The sequence below is a fragment of the Haliotis cracherodii genome, unplaced genomic scaffold (genome assembly GCF_022045235.1).
Source record: "Haliotis cracherodii isolate W230 unplaced genomic scaffold, xgHalCrac1.p SCAF_19, whole genome shotgun sequence".
NCBI classification, from domain to species: Eukaryota; Metazoa; Mollusca; class Gastropoda; order Lepetellida; family Haliotidae; genus Haliotis; species Haliotis cracherodii.
The window spans coordinates 9,340,429-9,368,239 of record NW_027266274.1 but is presented as its reverse complement, the minus strand read 5'-3'; the positions used below and the strand labels follow the sequence as shown (position 1 = coordinate 9,368,239).

The 27,811-nt window shown below is 37.4% G+C and overlaps 1 protein-coding gene across 4 annotated transcripts; it reads left to right on the top strand.

The window, feature by feature from the left end:
* Positions 1–302: 302 nt before the first annotated feature.
* LOC139466735 (cleavage and polyadenylation specificity factor subunit 6-like) lies at positions 303–27,376 on the top strand. Of its 4 annotated transcripts, none has more exons than XM_071248395.1 (16): positions 303–410; positions 9,570–9,647; positions 10,121–10,213; positions 10,734–10,837; positions 11,051–11,220; positions 12,197–12,361; positions 13,013–13,119; positions 14,619–14,730; positions 18,466–18,504; positions 20,888–20,959; positions 21,644–21,780; positions 22,381–22,460; positions 23,257–23,372; positions 23,776–23,923; positions 25,191–25,419; positions 27,030–27,376. In XM_071248395.1, the coding sequence occupies exons 1-15, from the start codon at positions 354–356 to the stop codon at positions 25,399–25,401; spliced, it is 1,689 nt and encodes a 562-aa protein (XP_071104496.1). In that variant the 5' UTR covers positions 303–353; the 3' UTR covers positions 25,402–25,419; positions 27,030–27,376. The 4 variants fall into 4 exon arrangements, with proteins under 4 accessions (XP_071104496.1, XP_071104495.1, XP_071104494.1 ...); XM_071248394.1 differs by having other exon boundaries at positions 13,013–13,125; positions 25,191–25,404; XM_071248393.1 differs by having other exon boundaries at positions 13,013–13,125.
* The last annotated feature ends 435 nt before the right edge of the window (positions 27,377–27,811 follow it).

Here is a 27,811-nt window from a genome sequence, read left to right as displayed (position 1 = left end):
CCATTCGAGTAATATTCGTCTACTTCCGCCGATCAGGAGTGTAAACTAGGGGTCTGTCTATAATGATTCAGAAGGCACCGGAGCGGTCGCGCATATGAACAATGACACTAGTTAGCAAGTATGTTATTTATTTGATAGAATATCAACTTTCCATTTATATCATATCGATGCATTTAATATGTTGTTATTATTTTGAGGTTCAAACAACAAAACCTTTTTGTGCAATATAAGGTGTATGCATTCGGAAGATATCGGATGTGTACGTCATTCACTTTTTTGTTCTGTTCTCCGAGATTTGAAAGCTTCGCAACGTGATTCGGAGTGTATGCGCATTGTGCAGAAAGGAAAAGAAAATGGCGGACAGTGTGGACATAGATTTGTATGCAAATATTGAAGACGACTTTAATCAGGTACGTAATTTATTACATGTTAAAGTGATATTTGATGTAGGCTACAGTGCATCATAGGTTATAAAAACACTAGTGTCGAATAGTAAAATATGTTTCTAGTCTCTGAATTGCAGGGCACAGAATGGACGAATGCTTTCGCTTTCCTATTGCACAGCGTCGTTTCGTCGTCTGCCTGATACCGGCAAGACCTTAGCGATTATGGCGGGGAATTTGCCTGGGAATACTTTTTAGACATATATTCAATTTTTCAATTAGTTGCCCAAATGGTTATACCTTTCTCTTGAAAATTATCATTGGAAAATGCGGTCGCCCCTATTGACACATGTATTGGGCGAGCGCGTTTAAAAAAAATTAATCATGTTGACTTTATCTGTTCGGACGAGTGCTGGTGAGAACATCGAGGTGCTTTCTTCTTCATGATAGCTAACAATTTGACAATCCCCCCAAAATATGGCGTTAATTGGTAAAGCATTTCAACATGCTCAAGGCCAAAGTGCTTTTGAACAGGGATTGACATGATTGAAATAGAGTCCAGTCCAGGACAAGATTGCAGTCTTATGATTGATTGGTGCATGATATTTTTTTTAATTTTCAGTATTTTCCACATTTTCGGATCAGTTCATTTTCTATAACACTGACTGATTGTCATCCAAAATGAAATTGTTTAAGAATTGATTCTGTTATTGCTTGTTGCTTCTGTCAGTGTCATTTCTTTATTGATGTGTGGGTCAGAATTGGAAGAGACATGGAAGTTGTGTACTATTTTAATATCTTTGATGCAAATCAGTAAGGAAGACTTCTTTGAAAGTTTTTCCTTGAAAACTGCTAAGATTTTGTTTCTCAATTATTCTCGTTTGTTTTTTGTTTTAGTTTAACGCCGCACTCAGCTATATAACTGAGTTTACTTGACAGAAATTAAATTTACTAGATTAAGCTTAAAGGGGCACTGATCTAACGCAATTCCCCGGGACTGGTTGTTGCCTTTGTTATTGTTTTTTCCCAGTGAGTACCCAGATGTATAGCAGAAATGTAGACTAGTTCGTGACCTCTGCTGCACAATTCGTAAGCGCATCAGTCACTTTTATGGATAGTAATAAGGGTGTATGGTCACATTGATCAACAAAATGAAATACAGTTTTCGAGATAATAAGGAAATGTAGGTATCTTTGTGGGTAGCATCGGTAATGGTGACTAAGTTTTGATAAGTCACTTGCTTGGTAGTTTTGCGATTTTCGTTTACACTATTTTGACTTGCAACACAAAGTAAATATATCACCTGAGCATTGCTTTTTTTATGGTGTGTATATTTTGTTACTGTCAAAATGTGTAACATTTTCAAATTTATTAAACATCTAAATATTCAGTTATTTTACAAAGTGACTGAAAACATTTCCATCTGTATTATTATGATAACGAATTCCAAACATTTTGATGTTTAATGTCTGAAATGACTGAAATATTTACACATTTTATAAATTGCCTGAGAGAATCACATTTTACAAGTTGACGGTAATATATACACGCTTACAAAGGAAAAGACCTGTGAAAACAACTTCTATCGCGCATTGAAGAATTTCCCAACCAAGACGTAGAGAAACAAGAACGAATCGGTTCAAATGAAGGAAAACAAAATGCAAATACCATAATTGCAACCTACCAAATTTATGTGTATAAATTTTAGGCAGCTTCCTTGTTCGAGGAATGTATCCGTGAATATCCACACAAAGGAACAATATCCCACTCGTCTGCAGCTGTACAAAGAAACTTATTCGATGTGACGTGTCTCTGTAACAATCAAATATTTTAAAAGATATATATCGTTTCGGGATATCATAACCCATGTTCGTTTCTTAACTGATCACTTGGATTGTTTCTTGTGTTTCACATAGGTGTCAAGTCTCAAGGGTCGGCTGAGAAAGCCCACGTGACAACTATAACGTTCACGGTTCCTAAAAAATCCATTGAGTGATAGATAACAATGAACAATCAATCAACGTATTATCAGTTAACCTTTTGAACAAAGTATGTTGTTTTTACATCGGCACTTCACGCCATGATATGAGTGTATTCCCTTTGTTTTAGTAAACCTAGACATGTAAACACTCATTTTTGACATATCCACTGTGCAAGATAAGAGTGATTTATCAATCAACGTATTTTCTGTTAATCCTTTGATGACTAGGAACGATCCGTTGATTTACAAAAAAAGTAAATCAACTGATCATTCACCTCTTGCTGGTCTGCCACGTGCATATTACATAACACACATTTCACCTCACTTCAAACCTAGATTTAGATTAAATAATTACCCCAGACACAATAAATGCCAAATGGGAACCTTTGTCAGGTAATCTAAGTGGTGCTACCACTAATTGTACCTGTAATATATTCATTAAAGCTCTGCACGCTAACGTCGAACCCATTCGACAGAGGTGTCCATCCCCGTGCATCTGATGTCGAACCCATTCGACAGGCGAATAGCATAACAACACCCCAAAATAAAACTCGCCATATCTATTTACCAAGAAGGCTTTGCGTAACATTTAAATTACGTATGACATGCATAAATGCTCAGCTTGCTCAATATCAAAACGTTCAGTCATTTATTTACCTCAAAAAGAAAATATCGCGAGTTAAAAAAGTTTCGGCCAAACTTCTCGGCACACATCTACCAGGAACGGCCATTGTTGACTTTTGGCACTTCACGTTGAGCGGCATGCAGTCCGATATTTTCTTTATAATTTCATCATTTTTCCTATTCGATCATAATTTTGTGTTTGCTGACGAAAGGAAAACACTCATGTTCCTTTATTTCTAAAAATTAGCAACTTTCGGTGTAATTAATTGTAAACAAAAACAATCTGAATCGTAACATCATCGATTGGATGGAACTTGTACGATCATGGCAACGGCGGTAAACAAACAACTCCACATGCATAGTTATCCCGTTAGACTATTACAATCATTTTGTTACATCTAACTTAATTTTCTAGAATTATTGACACGCATGTATAAATCTTTGTAAAAAGAATTTCATTTTTAAAGAGTTTGCAAATGATTTCGTTTGATAAACTTTCCGACACATTGCCAAGCCGACAAACGTCAGTGATACATTTGGGCGTGGCCTAACTCGCGATTTGTTGAGTCGAACAAAGTCAACAAACACTGCGAAAAACGACAAATATTGGATGATACGCAAAATCTGAACTGATATACATTCTAGGTAAACCATTCAATAGCAACATAATGCATTTTACGAGAAATAATCAAAGTACTTGCAATTTTAGCTATCATTTCTGAAACCGGAAGCACGTACAGCATGTGACACATGGAAGCAAAATATGCAAAAGTTGGTAAGCTATCATAAAGAAATTCCGAAATAGATTCAAATTCAAAAGAAAATACATAATTTACTATTTTTCGTCAACTATTTACTATTTATTGATCTGGAGAGCAGTCTTCACTCTTATTTGTTTCATATTTCTTCGTGATTGTCGCCATAAAATGTGTAAGTCTAAATCCGAAACCGTAATGGATTTCACGCTCGATGATTTTAATTTTAAAATATTTTCTATAAACGAGCGCAACGGAGAGCGATCCAACGTATTGGTATGCCATAATAATAACATAATATTGTTATTGGTCTAACATTACAAAAAGAACAATTTAAATATTAAAGATGTTGTTGAAAACTTTCTGAGAACCTCCCGTCCTCTGAACCGATAACATTTTGGTACACAACGAGGTAGTGTAAATATATAGAGATTCTAGGCTCCTATTTATATATATGTGTGATTTTGTACCCAAAACAAATTAAATTGTACCCAAAATACTTTGTGAATTTGTACCTAAGAAAATAAGACAATAGATCTATAATTATATTTATGTTTTAATGTAGATGAACAGAACACATAATAAAATATTTCATCAAGTTCCAAATATGATTATGACTGTGATCCTTGAAATTGATTGTTTAGTTTTGAGAGAAAATTGACGTCTTGTCACTGAAGGAGAGGCCAGTTAAGTTGGTTAAACCTAAGTTAGAATGAATTGTTTTGATAGGAAAGTGATATTATGTTAAGTTTAAGACACCAAATTAATGTATATCTTTGAAATAATTCTAGGTAGATCTACAAAATCACATACCCATTTGGGTAACAAATTACTAGAAATTTTGGGTGCCAAAGTCACCACTGTACATTTCAACTGATTTTCGTGAATCAATGGGATAAAAAAAATTCGTCTGAATGATTCCTTTTCTCATTTTTTAAGACAAGAATTTGTTTTACATAACAAAACAGGCAGATCTACACGGATCACGTTTAGTCCTAAAAATGTGAAAAATATGGACACCTCAGAAATGAGGGCTTATAAGGTTATAATTCTACCTAACTAGTCACATGGTTTGACTTAGATCTAGGTCTATCTAAGAAAAGTCCTTATGAAAATCTTTTTTTAATTTTTTTATGATACTTACATTTCTGGCACTTAGACAAAGAGTATTCAAGGAAAGACAGATATGTTTTTGAATGAAAATATGACTTTCCTTTATAATTCTTTTTTCATGATGACAGGGGAACTTTTATACACAAGCTGAGGAAGTTGTGATACTGTGATTGCATACAAAGAAAAAACAGTTTGGAAGCAGTACCTGTATGTATAAAATATACCACATAAGGTGAACAAAAGTAATGGATTGGCTGACTGGAAAAAATACATTTGGCAAGGGTAAACATGTACACAGGCATGTTTCTTTTCATTCCAACCAGAAGACTGAGATAGCATTTTCTAAGAAACCTATGGCAAACTAACCAGCTTATGTGCCACCATGGTTCTTGTGATTAAACAAACACAAATGTCATGTACTGTTACAAGTACTGTTACTGTAATTAAATTAAATTAATTCCTATTAAATTATATTTCAGAATTGTTTTATTTGGTAACAAACCACATAATGCGCAAAATTAATGTCCATATGAGTTTAGTATGTATATGTTAAGGATCTGATTTAATCATTATTCATGGAATACTAAAATTAAAATGATGACATCAGAGAGTTACTTATTCACATAGTTGATTTTCAGAGTGCAAGATAATAATTGTTGAATAAATATGTTTAAACTAAAGATAATAATTGAAGTTTGATCAGTTACACTGTGCTGATGCAAAGACTAATATTTACTGTCCCCACACACCATCATTGTGGGAAAAATAACTATTAAATATAACTTAAAATTTTAAAACCTGTAAAAAGCTGTAAATAATTAAACAATTACAAATCTATCATCAATGCGCAATCATGGTGGTCTTCATATTTTTGGAATAAATTTAGAAATCCTTCGTGAAACTGTTCTAAAATCATGCTAGAATCTATGAATGTATTCCCGAAAGGAAAACTATCCTAAATGTAATGTGGAACTAACACCGAAAATATGTACGTAGAATTTTATTGCTTATATATACCCTATCATTTTCAGCAACGCGGGGATGTTATTTTGAAACACGTTTTGTCAAGCCCATTTTCGCGCACCTGTTGTTGAGGGTGATCTTGCTGATCGACGATATCCATAGACGTATTACGTGGGATACACTTGTTGTAGTGAAACTTATCAGCATGTACATCGCAGAAATATGAATCATGTCCCATTTATATTCACAACATTGAATGGTGATTCTTAAATATCAACAGAAGTTCAAATAAAAGATACCGAGAAACTTGCATGTGGCATGTTGATTTATCGTCTACCGTTTCCGGGTCACGGGAGCATGCAAGGTCAAACGGATTAACTAATACGCGAATTATATCGTCAAAGTCACATTTTTATTTCATGTTAGTGGTGATTACTGATACTGTGTATCGACTTATATTTTTGCTCTATGTGATAGGCGAACTATTTCAAATTTTACTGTAATTGTTTTGTTTCGAAAGCTTATCAGCAGACTACCCCTGTCTGTGACATCACATCCGGTGACCTTTGCACTAATTGAAATAGTGCTGTGAGAATTCACGATCTTTATTTTCATTTCTCTCTCGTCATATTTATTGGAATATGACGAATAAAACATTCTTCGATTGAGAAGATCGTCAACTTTCGCCAAGTTATATTTATAAAGGCAATGTAAACTTTGTTGATATTAAAATAGCAATAAGTTATGCGGAGGTCGGGCGAAGCGCGCCATGTTTGATTTTAGGACGTCTGCTAGCATCATGACACGGGTTGTTTATTTTTGTATATCGTAAATATTCAACCAAAACGCTTGAAATTAGGATTAGTGAATATTTATAAGTCATTAATTGTTTCCTGCAAATTTTATAACATGACACGTCAGATTAACCCGAATATTCGTATTTCTGCAACCGACATGATGACCTCGAAAATTAAGTTATTTTTCTGTTTAACGTTTAGATAATAAATTCACTGAAACGGTTCATAATTTACCATCGCGCTGATATATGCCGATTATAAATCCCGAATTTTTACTCAATTGAAATTATGATATCGGAGATATGATTATTGAAATCAATTTGCAAAAATGTTACGATATTAGAGGGTTTCTAGCATGAAATGCAAACCACCTTCAATAACGCAATTCAGGTAAGTTCAAGAAAATTAACAAATTTTGTGTTCGCTTTGGTCTTAACCTTGGTATGATTGAAAACACCAGGATATTTTTATATAGATTTGTGTAGTTTTCTATCAGGAATAAATGTGCAAAATATTTCTTCAATTGGCCCTTGTTTAATGAGGCACCGACTGTTTGAAATCACCCACCCTCTTTAGAGCGCCTTATGCTAAAATTAATCCAGCAGGCAGGGGTAAGAAGTGTGAAAATAATTCAGCAGGCTAAAGGTTAACTGAGCATCAAGTGAATGACGACAAATACACAAGTGTAGGGTTATATGAGAAAACGTGGATGACAACAAGGGAGTAGTAATCGTATCATCTACGCAATCCGAAATCCGAAAATGCTTTCACTGCATAGATACCTTTTTAGTATTAAACTATAACCATCTGGGGTATTTCCAAATGATGACATCCGATGGGCTCCGCCGTTCTTTTTGTCTGTTTGTTTAGGCTGAAGAAATTAATTAACATGCGCCCTTTGTCGTAATCTTTATAGATCACAGTTAACCAATCAGTGTTTATGCAAAAATGCGTAAAAACAATTATTGCCTCCAGCCTCCAAGTTTATTTAGCTGTCCTTGCAGACAGTAGCCCAATCTCTGGTCACGCTCAGTTGCGTTGCGTATCATCCGGGTACTCACGAGGAAAAAAACAATAACAAAGGCAACAACCAGTCCGGGTAATTGCGTTAAATCAGTGCCCCTTTAAGACTAAAATTCACAGACTGATATGTGATACTTTCTATTTTGATCAGCAAAAATGTCCAAGTATCATAGACATGAGAATGATTGTCTGACTTTGTTAATTCATGTCATTGCTTAGATAAATGCCCTTGTCAATCACTGGATCGTCTGATCCAGATTTGATAATTTACAGACTGCCGTCATATTGCTGGCATATTGCTGATTGCAGCGTTAAACAACTTACAAACAAAACTATTATTGTGACATGTGGTGCATGAAGTAGGTCAGTGGTAGAACAATGGTGACAAATTGAATTTCAATATTTCATGTTTCGTTGAGCGTGAGTAAGCAAACTACTGAGCAGGGATCCGTTTCTGATTGGTCTGTAGAAAAACAGGCGTGTTTATAATCTATTTGCGATGTTTCGACTGACAAATTGTTTTGTATCAATGACAAATTGTGTTTCTGCTGAAAGTTTGTCTTTGGGTTCTAAGTCTAATGAGTGCAGGGACAACAATAAATAATCAAGGATCAGCAAAACTGTCATCTAGACCAGTGCAACATGCATTTTGTGAGGGTTGGCTGAAAGATTTCGATCGGAACAGCAGCTTTCGTGAAGGACAGTTATAATTTTTTGACCAGAAATTATTATAAGACATTCACAAAGTGCTAGGCATAGACACTATGGAGATGTAACTATTCTCCAAAAGGTGTCTAAAAAATCCCTGCTTAGTGCTTTTGACGCTCAGATGAAAAATGATCCAGAAATAACAAAATCTGATCTTTTATTCTTTTAATAGTCAAAATACACACTGCATACACATTTATCAAAGAGGAGTTGCCTTTTGCAAAAGTTATGCTGTCTATGCTCAATAGTTGCAGCCTAGTTTGGCAAGGGTGGAAACTGGACTTTTATGGTCAGTTAACTCCCTTGCCTCGGGAAGATGATTATCATCATAATGTAGCCCGATGACAAGGGGTGACTATTGGGGCTATTTTCACTGTTGAGTGTTGTGATAGTGGATATTGAGAAGATTGTGATTGTGTACCCCACACTATTGCAATCAGTGTTGGAAAAAAAATGATTGCAAGGCTGCCAGCAGGACCCACAGACACTTTAGAAGCTGCAGGCCTTGACTCCAATTTAAAAAACAACAACTGCAGCTTATTGTAATAAATAAATCAACACAAATTACTGCAGGCCATGAGGAACCATAAAAGTGTTTGAAACTGACCAAAAAATATCAGTGGTCCAAAAGACCAGCACATAGAAAAATCTACTGGTTCTGCTTGGCACAATGGCCCTGACCAAAAAGTGTTTCTAAAGGGTATTACTTTTTTCCACAATTAGAATGAAAAACCAACCACTGTAGTACCACGCAGGGTTGTTCAGGTTGCTTGTTTGTTTCGAGCTGAGTCGACCTATCAATGATTTAAAAAACCTGAACAAACTTAAATTACTTTGTTTGTCCCCAAATAAACACTAGACCATGGGACCAGCATCTATCTAACTTGACTGGTTCTTCAGAAAATATGCTAGACTGCGACCAGATATTTGTGAAACTACGGGCGAGATGATGTATCTTCATGCCACTATCGATTGTTGTGCATACTATCAACAATACAATTGGTGTTCCTAATGATATAGTACAATGATCTGATGAAAGGGCAAACAATTGCAACACATCAGCAGTTTCATATATCTTTACACTACTACCAATGAGATGAAAGATCATGATGATTGTTCCAGGTTTCGGTCACTTATTTTTGTTCTGTGTTAGACAGCCTTCATTCACGTCATATCAGAAAATATTTTTGACTAAATTGTTCGATTTCATGTTGTATTCCAGGATACAGATTTTGCCAACCATGGAGATGACTTATATGATGATGTTATCACAGCCGGCTCCAGTAGTGAGGGCATGGATGTGAGTATTTGCTGAGAAGATACCATCAATGACTCTTACCTTGTCAGGGATTACTGTGATATTAACTCATTAATCATGTTAATATTGATGATCCACCGCTGATGGAAATCTGATTTGACAAAATTCACATTACACAAAAAAAGTGGATTGAAATAAATGGGTTTTTGGGGTCAGTTGCTTTAGTAGGTCGAAGTATAGTAATCAAATGTGACCCCCTGAGTTTTAAACCCTAGTATTTGGATTATGGCAATGAGTTCTTGCAGTGATAGAAATGTATTTATCAAGTATGCCACAGGGCTCTCATTAAGATGTTTTAACAATCCCATTAGTCACTTCTTACGACAAGCATAGTCACCTCTTATAACAAGGATTGCTGAAGATCTGTTCGAACCCAGATCTTCACGTGTTCATTGCATATGAAATGTGTGCAGTGTATGAGAACCTTGGGATGACTGAAACATGTGTTTTTACAGAGGAATACAGATTCCAAGCAGCACACCCCCATGCTTTCCAGCACACAATATACTGGGAAGAAGTTCATGTGCTATGTAGGAAACTTAACATGGGTGAGTAATGTCTGAGAAAATGACGCTTTTTGTCTGCACTCACCCAATTGTGATGGCAGATAGCAATAATACTTTCCTCACGACCAAAGGATATTTTCAACATTTGCCAGGCTATATATATAAGTGGACTGTAAAATGGATAAAATGATTTATTTTTTTCAAATTACAGAATGTGTATTAAGATCTGGTAATAGAATGATATTTTAATGGAAATTTGAAATATTTTATCATTGTTGAACTCTTCTGAAATTGTGAGAAATGAAAAGTTGAGATATTGAAAGAATCCTTTATCTACAGTGCAAATACAATGTGCTTTTTCCTATAATATTGGTGCATGGTGCCCAAGTCTTATCAAATCACATCAGGTGGTACTTGATTAATAAAGCATGTTACCACAGCACTTTGTGTAATAGTACTAATACTGACCATGGTGATTGTGGGTCACTGAAGTGATGTGAGAAGCTAATGGTCATGCAGGAAAATATGTGTCATTTTGTAATATGTTTTCTTTGTGCATCAGTGGACGACAGATCAAGATTTGACAGATGCATTGACTTCCATAGGAGTCCATGACCTCGTGGAAATCAAGTTTTATGAAAACAGAGCAAATGGACAGTCTAAAGGGTATGTCATTTCATTATTCAGGAACCTCTTCCTGGTAGCAGCTCAACACTTTAGCATGAGGCTAAACACTTGAATGGTCATGTTGCCACATCATTTTCTTTGTTTTGGAACTGACAATATTTTAGCTGATATGTGACTATATTCTGTGAATTATGACTGCATATATGTAATTCTTCATTGTCAAATTACCTACAAATAACGACTTCATTTCAGTTTCGCCCTAGTTGTGGTGGGCTCCGAGTCCTCCTCCAGGCATATATTTGAGAAGCTGCCCAAGAAGGAGATGCATGGTCAGGTGCCCCAGGTGACTCCCTACAGTAGACAGGCACTAAGCCAGTTTGAGGCCGCAGCCAGGAAGGGCGGGGAAGGACCTCCACAGAATGGTTAGATTTTGCAGTTTTGTAGTTAGGGCTTGGTCACTAAAATCAAAATGGGAAAAGACCTTTGATCAGAACATGCCTTTGCAACATAGGCTTCAAGTTTTCAAAACACACATATGAAACTTGTGTTGTTAGAATGGAATTGCATATTATTACTTTTATCCACAAACACAAACACATGATTCACACAATAATGATATTGATTTCTTGATCATTTCTTGTAGTTGATCCATATGTTTTTTAGGATGATACATGCATGTTGTTTAGCATGTTAAGCAGCTTTAGAAACTAACAGTTTCCGTCCACTAGTCCTTATAATGATAACATATAGCAAAACCCTTTAAAATGGCAATTTTCTACTAGTCCTTATGATACCTTTAACATTGGGCAGTTTGTCAAGGACTTTAGGACTAGTGCCAATTTCTAACCCTGTTTAGAGGAAAATGTTCAGAAAGTATGCAGCTTTAGCCTCTAGACAGGGTGCTGAGGTAGCCAGGTGGTTAAAGCAGGGTTAGAATTTGGCACTAGTCCTGTAGTCCTACCCAAACTGCCCAATAGTAAAGGTGTCATAAGTAGAAATTTGTCATTTTTAAGGGGTTTGCTATATGTTATCATCATGAGGACTAGTGGACTGAAACTGTTAGTTTCTACCGCTGGTTAAAGTGTTCACTTGTCACTCCAAAGACCTGGGTTTGATTCTTAACATGGGTACAATGTGTGAAGCCCATTTATGGTGTTCCCTGCCGTGATATTGCAAGGCTATTGCTAAGAGGAGCGTAAAACCAAAGTCAATGGATTGTAGCTAGCCATGGTCTAGCTGAGGTTTTTAGGGCATTAGAAATAAGGACAATATCAGGCTATAAGCATGAAAAGGTAGGAATGTTTTTGCAGAGAGTGTTATATACTTATGCATATGCTTTGGAGCACCCTTGTTACATGTGATAACTCTGTTAGATGAGATTTTATCATGTGTCTCTAGGTAACAGAAATCAGAGAAGCAATCCACGCAACCAGCCTCCTCCCAGTCAGCAAGGGAAACCAGGAAACTTTCCTCCTCGTGGCATGCAGCGTCCTCCACCCCAAGTCTCACAGGGACCACCCCCACCTGGCCCCCCTCACGGTGGCCCTCCGCCCATGTATGGAGGTAGGTCCAATGCAGTAGCAGTGCAGCCAGGCTGATGGTGGGGCTCACTCTTGGAACAATTTGTTGCCCTGTTACAAGTGTTCGAAATTAAGCATGAAAGTCAAAGGTCCTTCTTATAACCATCATGTTAAAAGTTAAAACGTTTTGGGTGCCTAGATGCAAATACCCTAGAAGACCTGAAAGATTCCAGGACCCCCCTTTATTTCGAACACTGATTGCTATTTTTTGAGATGGCAAATATCATACTGGAAAAGATGAACTGATGATCAACATTCCTGAATAGTGACAGTGCTGGGCACGGCTCGATTAAGCTATATAAAGCATGCACCAGTGCATCCTGCTATTGAAAAGGCTTAAAAACTTTAAAAAAATTAAAATAGTTGGTTCTCAAGCAACAATGGCTTTTAAAAATATGGCATGGGCAGGAGGGTGGGTGTTATTTTTGTTGTTTTGTTTTTTTGTTCAAACTAGTATTTTTTTTGTTCAACATGCACTTGGTGCAAGATAAATCAAGTTCCTTAAATTGAGCCCTACAAGTGTTTTGAAAACTAATATATTCCCGCAGGTATTCGGATATGAATTCTGTGCATAGTTGCACAAACTATGATACAATGAAATACCTAAACTTGTTATTGACTGCTGTAATTTCAGGACCACCCCGACTTGGTCCTCCGCCACAACTTCCTCCTCCTGGAGGGCTCCCTCCCCCTGGCGGACCACCCCTCAGACCTCCACAGGGACCTCCTCCCCCAGGAATGGTAGAGGTTAGTTTATAGCAAGGTTTCTCATTCTTCCTGACTGAGTCAGTTTCTTTAATATTCAAAGTATAGGGAGGATTTCTGGCATATCAGGATGTGCTGAAAAACAATTGAGCCTGGTACTTGCTGGCTGTTTTCACTCCTTGGAGGTGTATGATCATATTTGCTTTGATGTCTAGCTTAGAGGAGTTAGGGACACTATCCATAAGAAATAGGGGAAAATCTCTTGTGAGCAATGGGACCCACAAAGATTCCGGGGTAGAATAGGTTTTCAGCAACCCATGCTTGCCTTAAAAGGTGACTATGCTTGTCGTAAAAGGCGAATTAACAGGATCGGGTGGTCAGGCTCGCTGACTTTGTTGATGCATGTCATCAATCCCAATTGCGTGGATCGATGCTCTTGATATTAATCACTGGATTGTCTGGCCCAGACTCGGATTATTTACAGACCGCCTTCATATAGCTGGAATATTGCTGAGTGCGGCATTAAACAACAAATCAACCAACTTGTGAGCAATGGGTGAAAATATTGTTCCCAGTGCATTTCGCCTCTTTCTTTGGATGTAGACTGAAAGATGACAAATTGTATTATGCTATTTGGATCCTTCAATATAATGTGACCTTGAAGTTGCTGCACCCATTAGGCGTTCATGGCAGGATAGGTCTCCAGAACGTTTGGGAGAGACATTTTGGGTTGAGGTTGCTGCAAAGAGTACAAATATTGTGCACATCTCCTGGAAAGGTTGATTTTTATCTGTGTCCTGGCTGTTAGTGGCTCTGCTATCTCTGTATGGTTCTCTGGACAGCCAGTTTAAGGTTTACAGATCAAGGGCAGCCATGATTCAGCACAGATATGACAGTGCTCTGCGGTGTAAGACCCTGTTCACACAATTGCTCCCATGATGCCTGCAACTGAGTATAGAACATATGCCATGCTCATTCAGGGGGAAATGTGTTTTTTTTAGCCAACTTTAATAACAAATTGATAGTTTTGTAGACAATGTGTTAACCATGTTTAATTGATGTTATTCCATGTGACTATGACTAATGAAATTAATGTACAGTCAACTTCTCATATTATGAATTCAGATATCACTAAAAACATGTATTTAGTCCCCGTGTTAACCCTATTCCTATATTTATCTATGTTTGACTAGGTGTTCAATGTGATGTCTGAAGATGATGTTGCATGATGAATAAGTTACTATTATGATTACTGATATCCAGCTTGAACGTTTCTTATAAAAATGTGATTTAATATGTAGACTGATAGTAAGCTGAGTTACTACCTTGACATTAGTGGTTAAAAATATGTTGTTAAAACATCAGAGACCAGGTTTTGATACGTTATAATATTTTGATATTCAAACCTAACATAAATTTTCTAGTTTCAAATAATAAACACTGTTGTGTGATGAGTGTCAAATTTTGGATGTAACAAATTGAATCTGAAGGCCCCTTAGAGTTCGTTGTATCCGAAGTTGACTGTAATTTTGCAGCCTCCAAGAATGGGCCCAGGACCCCCTCCGCATCTCCGTGGTCCCCCAGGTCCTGGTCCTGACCCCAGGGGTCCTCCCCCACCTATTAGGCCAGAGTGGGATAGACCTCCAGGTAGGTTGTTACTAAATGAATCAGTAATACAAGACGAGAATGAAGACTTGACTAAAACTAGAGGTGGGGTTTCAGCTGGGAAGACCCAGAGCTCCAGATAAGCTTTTGGTGTTGTGGGTATTTTACCCATGCATTTTAAAATCATTGGGTATCAGTAATTCTACCTGCGTATTCAAATTTCTGTTACCCACTAGTTTTTACACATGTGGGTATTTAAGTTAAATATTTAAAAACACTATTCATCTAGTCCCTGCAAACTGGTGTTGTGTGGGTTCGAGAGCTTTATAGGACTCAAAAATACCACGATACTTCCACAAGAAAGTGTGATGGCAAATGATCATGATGTAATTGTCATCGTGGAGTTTGGCAAGGTTGACGGAATGCCCCTTTATAATTTCAAAATAAGTTGCTGATTTGCTAATCGAATACGCAGGGTTACTTCACAATATTTTGACGATACGCACAAGTTTTATTTTTGTAGCGTATCTGTAATGTTCGTTGCGTATTTGATACGCTTGGATTATATTTTACTGTGTATATCTGCATTTCTTATGCGTATTTCACGCAGATACGCAGCTTATCTGGAGCTCTGAGACCCTTAACATATTTGCACATGTTTTCAAAACAGTTTTTTGAACTTTTAATGTTGATTAGATGCACAATAAGCCACAATGTTTGTCAACGATGACGTCTCACTTTGTATCAGTACACACAGTTTTCCCTTGAACTACAAAACTAAGGGTCCAAAGAACCTCCAATTACTAATTTCTGGGGTCCTGTGAAATAGTGTTGTGTACTGTACTGTACCATTGAATAATTACTTTTATAACAGAAGGTATATACTTCTTATTAAGAATTTGGTACAATTAATATTATTGTGCATCCCTAAGATGCGATATATAATTTTGTCTGCATCCATTCTATACATCTGTGTGCACTGTATGCACATTTCTGTTGTGTATGAAATCCTGAGAACATGATGTTTTACAGATTGTTTCAATTATCTGCACATCACTGCACTATTGATGGCTGGTGAAGTGGTACTGATGAACATGTTGGATCATGTGGCATGAACTTACATTAGTTATTGATTTACGGTTTCATGCAAATTTCAAAAGAAATGATTTTGGAGAAAAAGAAGTGTGCTTTCCTTACTTCTTAATTCCAGAAATCCAGAAAAGTGTATGAAACATGAATACGGTACTTGACCATGAATACCCTGTACCCAACAAAATCTGAATTTTGTTTAATTTAAGACCCATGATGGATGAAGTTTTTTAAGAAACTGTCATGTAATTTTGTATAGAAATGTGTACATGACACATAGGGGTACAAACCGTGGAAGGAACAGCGCAAGCACGGTCTGCACTTGCTACACAGTGACCGTGTTCATTCAATGACAAGATGCGCTACTCAGCAGATGTTAAATGTGTATGATTTCTTTAGAAGTGAAGCAGAAAGAGCAAAGCCTTTTTATGCAATTAATAAATTCTTGAAACAAGCTTCAAAAGCTCTTGGTATGTCCCCTCAGAAACTTAAAAATGTTCTTAGTCGACGAGATACAAATAGTCAGGCCAAGGAGGTAGGGAACATGTCAAAACCCCGCAAGGTTGATAAATTAGACAGTTTTCAGAGGGATCAAGTCAGACGTGCAATTGTTAAACTGCACTCAGAAAATAAGTACCTGTCCCTAAGAATTTTGAAGAAACACCTTGAAACTGACAATGATTTAGATGTTACAAAGTACAAACTATGGCAGCTGTTGCATACATTCGGTTACAAATACAAAAAGATAACTGGAGAAAATAGGGCTGTGTTGTGTGAACGGTCTGACATTGTTCATCTCCGAAATCATTACCTTCGTACCATCAAGCAGAAACGTGAAGAAGGATATGAGGTCTTCTTAGATGAGACATGAGTAAATGCGTCACACACAGCCAGCAGTCAGTGGGTACCCAGTGGTGACTGTAAGGAGTCTTGTAGAAAGTTACCAGTGGGAAAGGGTGAAAGACTCATAGTTCTCCTTGCTGGTTCTGCTAGTAAGGGTTTTCTCCCAGACTGTGACCTCGTCTTTAGAGCCAAGGCCAAAGACAACAGGGACTTCCACACAAAAATGAACGGCAATGTATTTCTGGAGTGGGTGAAAGATAAATTAGTCCCTGCTTTGCCTACCAAGTCTCTGATTGTCATGGACAATGCACCGTATCAGTGTGCATGATCCAGAAAGCAAGACTCCAACCTCTAATAACCGTAAAGGAGACATGGTTACTTGGCTGCAACGGAGGAACATTACCTTTCCTTCTCGAGCGACGAAATCATCAAAACTATGAAATCTGACCCCCGTGTATAAAGTTGACAGTTACATCAAGGGTCAGTGTCACGCTGTCTTACGACTGCCACCTTATCACTGCGACCTGAATCCAATCGAGCGAGTCAGATTGCGACTGAAATTATCATGAGAAGGCCCCTCTAATGCTCTGTCATTTCCCCTACCACAGAACGTGCAGTGCATGCGTGCTTGCGCTGTGCCTTCCAGGGTTTGTCCCCCCTACGTTTCTATACAAAATTACATGATTGTTTCTTAAAGAACTTCATCCGTCATGGGTCTTAAAATAAACAAAATTCAGATTTTGTTGGGTACAGGTTATTCATGGTCAAGTACCGTATTGATGTTTCATACACTTTTCTGGATTTCGAGTTATTTTGCAATTCATCGTTCTTATTTGGAGTCAAACGGACTGTATATTGTATCATGATACATCGCAGTACAAATCATGTCGTGACCTCAATATTTTTCGTCCCAGAAATACAAGATTGTTACAACCCCTTAGGAATTGGTCTTCAGCACCCCATGCTTGTCGTAAGAGGCAATTAACGGGATTGGGTGGTCAAGCTTGATGACTTGGTTGATGCATCTCATCATATCCAAATTGCGGGGATCAATGCTCATGATGTCAATCACTGAATTGACTGGTCCAGACTCGATTATTTACAGATTGCTGTCATATAGCTGCAATATTGCTGAGTGCAGCGGTAAACAAAAGAACAAAAGAAACAAGATAGTTAAATCTCATACTTTATCTGTCAGCTGTTGGATTATCTGAAAATACGATCATGTTGACATTCAATGTTCTAAACACATTATGTGACAAACATTTTCTTGTACAGTCTGCTAAATCTGTTGAATCTATCAGCTTCAGTTGTCCTTCCCCATCTTTTTCAATACACTGTATTCCTTTCATGTCATGTTGTGGACTTTAACCAACATTACTAGACCTTAAAAGTGGCACTGGACATGGGCTTCGGTCTTCTGGCTAAATTTGCATCCTGCTTTTGGAAGTCACTTCATACACACAAAAACCGAATGTTTTTAGGTCAACTAATTGATTTTCTTTTTAAAAATAATAATCATTTCTTAGTAAAAAATAAAAAATAATAACCAATTGATAAGATTGAATTAACACTGGTAAGCAGATTATAGTGTATATATCTTCTGTCACGTTTATTGCCAATATCAGTGTTCTTTCTGCTTTCGCTTTATAATGATCATAGTACACAAATTTGATATTTATCCCCCACTGGGTGTTCAGTTTTCTTTTGCATGTTCAATTTTATTCATCTTTGTTATACTTCTGTTCTCATAAGTGAATTTCCCCATAAATTTTTAAGACAGGGTTGGTTTTTTTTATTTATTATTACCCAACTATCCGCACCATTTTGTTATTTGCCTTTTAGAAACCATGGTTGTTACCAGTCAACCTCCACCCCCTGGGGGTAAGTTAGGGGAGATAACTCCTATTTATGTGGTATCATGGGACATCTCTTCCTGCATTTTGTTTGTAATCCTTAAAAAGAGCATGCCAATCATTTTCCCGTGTTTTACACTCAGAGTTACTATGGTTACTGAATATTTTAACTTTACAATCACTTCATGAAATTTGCTTTGGCTGGTTAGTGTGTAACTGAAAGGTAAGTTTATGTGAAATGTCATTTACATTTTTTGAAGAATTAATTTTTGAGGTAATAATTTTGTAATGGTGCTAACTGTTTTCGTTAACCTTGGTTGCCTGAGGTGAGGGCAGATAACACTTGGCTTCCTTGTTGACAAGTTGTCTCTTTCCGATGTAAGCAGATTGTAATAAAAGAGTATATCTTGTTGCATTTTCTTGTTTTTGACTTTAGTAAGTAGATAGATTTTACTTTAAGGGCTTTTCAACTCTACCCATGGTTGTGGTATTACATACTTAAACAGAATCCTTATTAGCATAAAATGGACAGAAGAGAAGCACTCTTGCTGCTAATATTCAGTTAATATTTATGTTCTAAACAAAGAAACCTGGGCATGTTGCAAATGTGTCTTCCGTAATATCTAACTGCTGAAGTATTTGACTTGAGTAATTGTCAGTCCCTGATGAGTGACATTCATGAAATAGCTCCATATATGACAGAAATTGAAGGGACATGTCAGATCAGTAAGACGTCCAAAAGTAACAATTCACATGAATATGTACAATAATCAGGTTGATCAACAATTACAGGACATGGTCGTAATGTCTCGTAAAGTTATATCCAAACTGGAGAGAACCTACATCTTTAAACTGTCCCCTTACCTATAGTAGAAAATATTAATTCTCTTCGAAATACACTAAGAGTAATGCATCGATGAGGAAATCATTGATATAGTTAAGTAATACCTACTGGGTGCTGCTATTTCTGTGTACTTTATGGTAGTAAGGATTTTGAGGTAAGTAGGAACTGGTATGTTGTGTCTCCAGCCTTTTGTCCACATGTCCAGTGATGGGTGCTCTCTCCTTACTTCTCCCCTTCCTGGTGGCTGCATATTGATTACATACATAGGCAATTGTCTTGCCATACACCATGTTCATCTTATCTAGGGAGCTAGTGAAGTTTTGATATATTTTCAGGAGAGGTCCAGCCTTGAATGAAAATATTTGTTGTATCATTTCCGAGATGAGATGTACATTTTATTTGGCAAGATACTTAGTTATATCCTCTTTATCACCTCAGTCTATGCTAAAAAAAACTGAGACTACTAGCCCAAACTTGGCACTTTGCATAATTTTCAGTAGAATTTAGTGTTACATGGATTATTTGTACTATCATTGGCTGAGTTTAAGATACCAATCAGAAGTTTACAAGAGTCAGGCTTTGGACTAGTGGCTCAAGTTGCATAATGATGATAGTCCTTGTTTTTTTAATGGAACTATGTGACAGTGCTGTGTCACTGACATTTGCTAGTAGTCCCGATTGCCTGTATATTATTGACATATTTTATCATCAAAGCAGCATCAAATGATGGCTAGTGTGGTTACCTTTTAGAAATGAAAGTCATATAGTTTCAAAACTACAATATCAGTGTGAATGTTAGCAGCATAATTTGATAGACTTTTTCCAGGCAGCAAGTGGCAACAGTGGGTTGAGGTATGGGTCGGCAGTAATTAGATGGGTAGTCACCCCAGAAAACTATTCTTGTAACCTTACTGCAATGGCAACATTTAGCAAATTGCCCAATGCTTTCAGTCATTGAGATACCTTATTCTATGCAGGCTGCCAATAATCGCTGTAATATTTTGCTGACCAGAGTATAACACCCCATTTACCCTTTGGAGGAGGACATGAACACTAAAATTTCTGCATACATTAGTCTGTTTCTTAATATGAACGTTTACTTGATTATTTTGTATGTGCTAACATGTTTAGTTTTGAGAATGCTTAACCCTTTTTCTGGATATGCTCCTTGTTTTTTAATACATGTAATCAGAAGACATCAACTCTGATTTTATTTCCGGTTTGTCCCACGGCACCTTGATTTCAATAGACACCAATCCACATTAAGAATCTCTTCGAGGTATTTTTTTGCCTCATTTCACGACACAAGTCTTCATTTCTCCTGTTCCTTTTTACCTTTAACCTTTAGAGCATGTCCACATAGTCTCAATTTGTTCAGAAATGCAACCGCTGACCTGTCCCATAGGAATGAGTTCATAGTGTATGAAGTGCGAGTCGTTTCATTTTCTTGCACAAAACTTGCATATATATGTAACATTTTACGTTGTTCTGTTTTGGTTGTCAACCAACAAGTAATTACAGGAGTCAGGATCTTGTTGAATTTAGATTGTGACCTTGATTATTTCAGCTCCGTTCCCCAACGCTGGGCCTCCGCCCCCGCAGCCGGTACCCCCTCCAGGTCTAAGACCTATGGGACCAGGTACTGCACTTTGTTATATTTGGTTTAGGAGACTAGTGTTACAACAGGGTTTGATAGTGGCCTGGCACATTAGACAAATGCCAGGGATAGAAATTTGCATTAGCCTGCTACCCTGAGCCATTTCATCCCATGTTAAAATTATTCAAAGGCAGAAGAATGTTTTTGTTATTCAGGCTGCTACAAGTCTTAGGTTAATATCAGCTGAATTGTGCCTGTAAAATTAAATCAGGACCAGAATCTTGGCATGAATGTTGTATATATATGCAAGGACCTGTATGCCATGTATTAAAGTGTACCACTGACTGATACTATGTTTCAAACCTAGCTTCTATGTGTTAGTTTAAACATGTGCAGTGGTGTGCTGTGGGCTGTTTCCTTATGATATAATCCAGTTGTGAAAACATTGAGTTTGGTTAGTAATGACACCTCCCATGCTGTGATACTTGTTCTACAAAGTGTCTGTGTTTTGGTAATCTCTAGTTTTTGACAGTACCATGAAAAAGGAACAACAATAGAAATGATTCAAGGAATTTTTGCAAGAGATATTTTCCTGTTGAACAAAAGTCATGACGGCTGACAAAATTAATTCCTATTGTGTGCTGACTTGTTTCCTGGAACCATTGTTTGTGACTGCTTGATCCTGTGTATACATGTGTTTGTTTATTGATTGATGACTGTCAACAGGATTCCCTGGTGGCCCCCCATCACAGATGCCACCTGTGCCTGGCCCTCCCCCAGGACATATGCAAGCGCCAGCCCCACATGTCAATCCAGCCTTCTTTCCACCCCCACACAGTCAGGCCCCGCCGCCAGGGCCAGCTGTAAGTACCACACTAAATGGTGTGATCATCATGTAAATTGTGCTCAATGTTCTTAGCTACGCTTCAGCATCATTGATTGAGATTTTTCATTACTGCATCCGATAATCTAATTGTCCCCTGCCATGAAGTAGGTTAGGGGATATAGGAACGGAGTTTGTAGGTCTGTCTGCTTCTCAATGGGGACAGATTTTCTCAAAAACTATTTGAGTTACAGGAATTAAATTTTACACACTTATGTTACTGTTTAATATCTCAATTGGGTTAAAAAATTGGTATCTTAGATTAATTTCTTAAGTTATGTCCCTTACTACATGTTTTTAGATTTTGTGCATCCTGTCTTTAATGGGAACAAGTTACCTGAGAAACTACTTGAAAGTTTGCATGCTTATGACATAAGAGATGCTGTTATGAATGAATACGATGATGCATAGGTTTTGGAGTGTATCTGACACTTTGATGAGTGACTTAGTGCTGCTGAATGATGCATGTAGCTTGATGTTTAAATTAGGTTCTGTATTTGCACGATAAGCTAAAGACACTTTTGTGTGAACATGTTTTTTGTTAAGATAATATGTTTTGAAGCATGGTTTTCATTTTCAGCCTGGCGATCCATATGGACGGGGTCCGCCACCCCAGTCATATCCTAATGATCCATTCTTGGGCCGACCTCCCCCTGAAAGGTACATTCCTCGACTGGCTTTATCAGCATTAGAAATTTGCACTTGTTCTATAGTCCTTGCCAAACTGTCCAATAGTTAAGGTATCCAAAGGACAAGTAGAAATATGGCCTTTCAAGTGATTTGCTATGAGTTATGAATTAGAATAAACTTAGCTGTGAGTTTCTATCACTGTGTATGGAAAGCTGCTGTCATGACCATGTTGGAAAACAGTAATGATGGCTTTTCAGTATGGTCAGGGCCACGTAAGCCAACTGCTAGAATCCAAATATCTCTGTCAAAAAGAATTAACACCAATTTGTATCATATGAATATTAGTTGCTCTCTTGAATGATATTTGATGATGAAACAGTGATCAACTGCCATTTATCATGATATTGTACCTCTGCTTTGACTTGAGAATGAACAATTTGAACCAATAAAAAAATCTGCCTTGCGTAACTAATGAGTAAAATTAAGTAATATGAAGCATTGCTTTTATCCTTAGAATATTGGACAGATGCATGTTTGTTAAAGGCTTTTTCAGATGTTCCTTGTATTTGTGGAGATGATCTGAACGTATCTACTGTTAATCCTGATGTAACAACGTCCATGAAATCTTTCCATTAACAATGACATTCTTTTTTCTTTGTATAAGAAATGCTGCACACATCAGATTCTTTTTCTGTCTTATGTCCAAGTTGACAAGTTCGCTGGAAAATTATTTCCTGTCTTGAATGTGAGGTATTATTGAGAAGTACTTGAGAAGTCTACACTTAAGGAGGAAAAGTAGTAAAATAAGTGTTTGTCTCTGTTTCAGTCGGCATGAGCCTCCCCCTCCAGCCTTGAGTGAGCAGGAATTTGAGGAGATCTTCCAGAGAAACAAGACTGTGTCCAGCAGTGCTATCAACAGAGCTGTGCAGGATGCAAGTGCAGGTACAGGCTGAGGGACATTCTCTTATGTTATGCAGACTGAGCTTTTGAGATCGGAATGCATACAAGGGATTGAAATCCTTTGCATTAGAGTGCACTCTGAGAAATTATATTTTGTTTATACAGAGTAACGTTTGAGTGCCATCGTGCCCTGGTGGTGAGGCTTGCTGCTCATTCAGTCAGTTTCTCTTTTGTCTTGACCATCGTGAGATATTTTCAAGTTGTGTTGAAACTGAAAAACTGCTGATTTGGCAGAAAACAACTCTAATAAACTACATGGGAAAGGATTCCTTGTATAAAACCTCTAAGGTCTAACTGTTGTATTGCAGTGAGTTAAAATATTGCTCTGGTTTAACAGTGGTAACAGTAAATGTGTGCTAATAATATCAACCTTATTTCTTTGCAGGTGACTTTGCTAGTGCTATTGAGACATTGGTGACAGCAATTTCTCTGATCAAGCAGTCTAAGATTGCTGCTGATGACCGGTGCAAGATCCTCATCAGCTCCCTCCAGGACACCCTCCATGGCATAGAGGAGAAATCCTATGGCTCTAAGTGAGTAACAAGATTTAGTCTTGCATCACTTAATGATACCAGTGACTTGTTTCTTCTGAGATTGATGCCATTGTTTCTTTGGCTAAGTAACCGACCGTATATCCTCTAGCATGTAATGGGTACAGTGTGTGAATGATCCCATGGGGATTCCGGGTTTGAGTTGTGCTGGTCTTAAGAAGTAACAGGGGATCGGGTGGCCAGGCTCAGAGACAATGTTGACAATATGTCATCATACCCTGATTGTTGCTCACAATATCAGTGTATGGATTGCCTGGCCAAGACATTTGCAGACTGCCTTCATCCCTGGAATATTGTCTACTGTTGTGTTAAACAACACACACAGACAACTTTAAACTTTATCAAAGTATATCGATATGTCCATTCATGTAGCAATTTAACTGTGCAAGGAGCCACTGATATTTCATCTCATGGATTATTATCCTGGTAAAAATAACTTGCGTAATGACTGACTTGAAACTAGCAATTTTTCAGCCTGAGGTTATCACATACAGAACTCTTGAACATGTCATCCTAATACTACACCCATTTTACAGCAGGGTTGTTGGGGCAGTGTTGAGTTCAGTATGTTGTCATTGTGAACACTGGTAGTATTTGTAGTGGGGACACTGAGTGTTCACACATCTCTCTGGAAACCTGTGTTTGATTCCCAGTACAGTACCAAGTACATTATTCGTGTCAGACACTGTGATAATGGTGCAGTGATACCTACATCGATGCAGTGATCCTCCAGTGATGCAGTGATACAATGATATCTACAATATGCATTGATGTCTACAATGATACCTACATTGTTGCAAGGATACATTGATGCAATGATACCTACAATGATGCAATGGTGCTTAGTGTGATGCAATAACTCTCACTTGTTCATCACTCCGTGCAATGGTTCAGACAGACACTTTGCCACAAGGCTACCTCAGTATGCATTGATATCTCCAATGATACCTACATTGATGCAATGATACCTATATTGATGCAATGGTACCTACAATGATACTTTACATTGATGAAGTGATACCTACAATGATACCTACAATATTACCTACTTTGATGCAATTATACCTACAATGATGCAATAATACCTGCAATGATGCAGTGGTGCTTAGAATGATGCAATAACTCTAACTTGTGCCGTGCAATGCTTCAGACAGACACTTTGCCCCAAGGCTACCTCTGCAACTATATTCTGTCTGATGATAGAGATATTCATATTGGGATGACAAATGTTCCAACTCTGTTGTTTCAGGAGCAGCAGCAGCAGTCGCCGATCTAGGTCAAGGGAACGTGATCGTGACCGAGACCGTGAAAAGAGGAGTCGTCACAGATCCCGCAGTCGTGACCGAGAATACCGTGAGAGGAGTAGGGATAGAGATCGCTACCACGAGGAGAGACACCGGGAGAGGGATCGGGAAAGGGAAAGAGACAGGGGAGAGCGTGATTACAGCAGGAGGCACTAACAGGTCGGTTTGTTGCAGGTAAACTATTGAGCATTTGTTTTGGCAGAAGCTAACTTGATCACTCTTGACTAAAGTTTTACTAAATAAACTATTTGTAAGTTACTTCAAGTATTACAATTCAGACTAATATTCCTTTCAAATGCATTGATTTTACTAGTTGAGCTTATTGATTTTAAGTCTTTGTTAATATGGTTATGGATCTCCAGTTTTGTCTGAAAATCTGAAACTTTCATAAATTCTGCTTTAGTTCTTAACAGATTTAATATATCTGCTAGCTTAATGTTGTAACTCTTTCAGAATGTTGATAGTTGCTCCAGGATCCAGCAGTTCTTCCGACAGATTTTTCTTTCTGGCGTTTCATTTCAGAATGGCTGTAGATAACCAGTTATTCCACCAATCCCTGTAAATGTTAAATTCAAAAACTTCAATTTGTGAAAAATAATGCTCCAGGTTTCTCCCAAATCTTGTTTGTGTTCGATAAGGAACTTCGGGCATTGTTGTTTGTCATGGTAGACTTTTTTATTTGGAATTGTTCTGATCAAGAGAGGGGTCAATTCCTTGAAAATGGGATTACTGTCAAATCTGTATCAAGTTGAGCATTCTACTTCTGTATTGTTCTGTGTGTGCATATTCTATGCATTATCCTTGATTGTGTTAAAGGGGGACTTCAATGTTTATTACATGTCTTTGTACATCAGATTTCTTTCTTCTCAGTCAGTTTTCCCAAACCATCATTGTCCTTCATACTGACTGGCAATTTATTGAAGTCCCCCTTTACATGTACACATGCTGAACATCTTATTTACATTGTCAACTACAGTTGTTTAATTCTGTTTCACATTAAACATGTGATTTTTTAAATGTTGAATTGAATATTTTTATGAATAATTTGTCATTTCATTGTGCTTGCCTTACTTGAATTCTTCATTGATGAGGGACATTGTCTTGGAGATAGCTTTAGTTTCCCAAATTCCAAAACTGGTCAATTATGTACAACCTATTCAGAGCGAAAAGGGCAGCACAGTTAGCCTAGTGGTTAATACCAAACACCTGGATTCAGTTCCCTACATGAAGATCTGAGGTAGAATAGGTCTTCAGCTTGCCGTAAAAGGCAGATATGCTTGTTGTAAGAATTGACTAACGGGATCGGGTGGTCAGGCTCGCTGACTTGGTTGATGTATGTCGATGCTCATGATGTCAATCACTGGATTGTCTGGTCCAGACTCGATTATTTACAGACTGCCGTCATATAGCTGGAATATTGCTGAATCTGGCATCAAAATTTTTTTTTTAAAATGTCTGAACCCCATTTGTCGTGTCTATCATGATGTGGCTGGACTAATGCTAAAAGTGATATCAAAAACAACTCTTTATCAACTGGTACTGACGACAGTTTTATATGAGCTAGATGGCCACTAGCTTTCCTTCACACAGTTGTAGGTAATATGAAGGATAATGCCGTTTTATAGTATAGGCTCAAAGTATATAATAAGTGTATGCCGAGGCAGATGACTAATTTCCAATTACTTTTGAAAATCTGTATTATTTGAAATTTGGGAACTAGACCCCCTCATCAATACCATTTCATGTGTTTTCTGGATGAAAATCTGTCTTTCCATTTCTTATAGGTTATACATGCTGTCCAATGTGATTTGAACCGATTGTCCCATGCTACATTGAGTGATTAGACTGTATTGTCACATGATATGTCTTGTGGAATGTACCGTAAATACTTGTTAAACGTCGTCATCACTTCATCGTATATGGATCAAGTGTTCAAGCTATGGACTACAGTGAAAAGACTCAAGTGTCACCATACTTCCTTGTTCTCAAGCCATGGAAAGGACACTCGCTACAATCATGCAGCTTTTACTGAAATCATTCATCGTCTTATCTTCTCGTAGCAAGAAGGAGGAGTTTTAACGCTTTCCAATTGCTGTTGTTTCATTTTCAGAATAAAGTTCTTAGCTCATAAGTATAGTTTTGTTATTTACAATGTTTCCTTGTCTCAAGGTTTTAGTTTGATCATGTAAAATGATTTTAGCCATCACAGATTTATAAAATTATGGTCAAAAGGTGCTTGGTTCTGCAAAGAATTGTTGTGGTTTTTCATGGATTCATGGCTTTTCAGAAACTATTCAATTTGATACATGGCGATTTGTCTTGACTATATTCAGATCTGCACCTGAGCAGGTAAGATTGGATGGATGTAAGAACCGCAGCAATTGTTTGGTTGCCTTGTAAACTTAGTGTATTTCAGATGTTATCTAGTTATGAATAAGAAATGTTCCATTTCTGCCTCAGTATCCAATGGTAAGATTAGAGTTTTGTGTCTTTTTGTGTTTGCAGATTATCACAGATAATCAGTGCATATATTATTAAAAAAGTTCACAAATATCATATCTGGTTT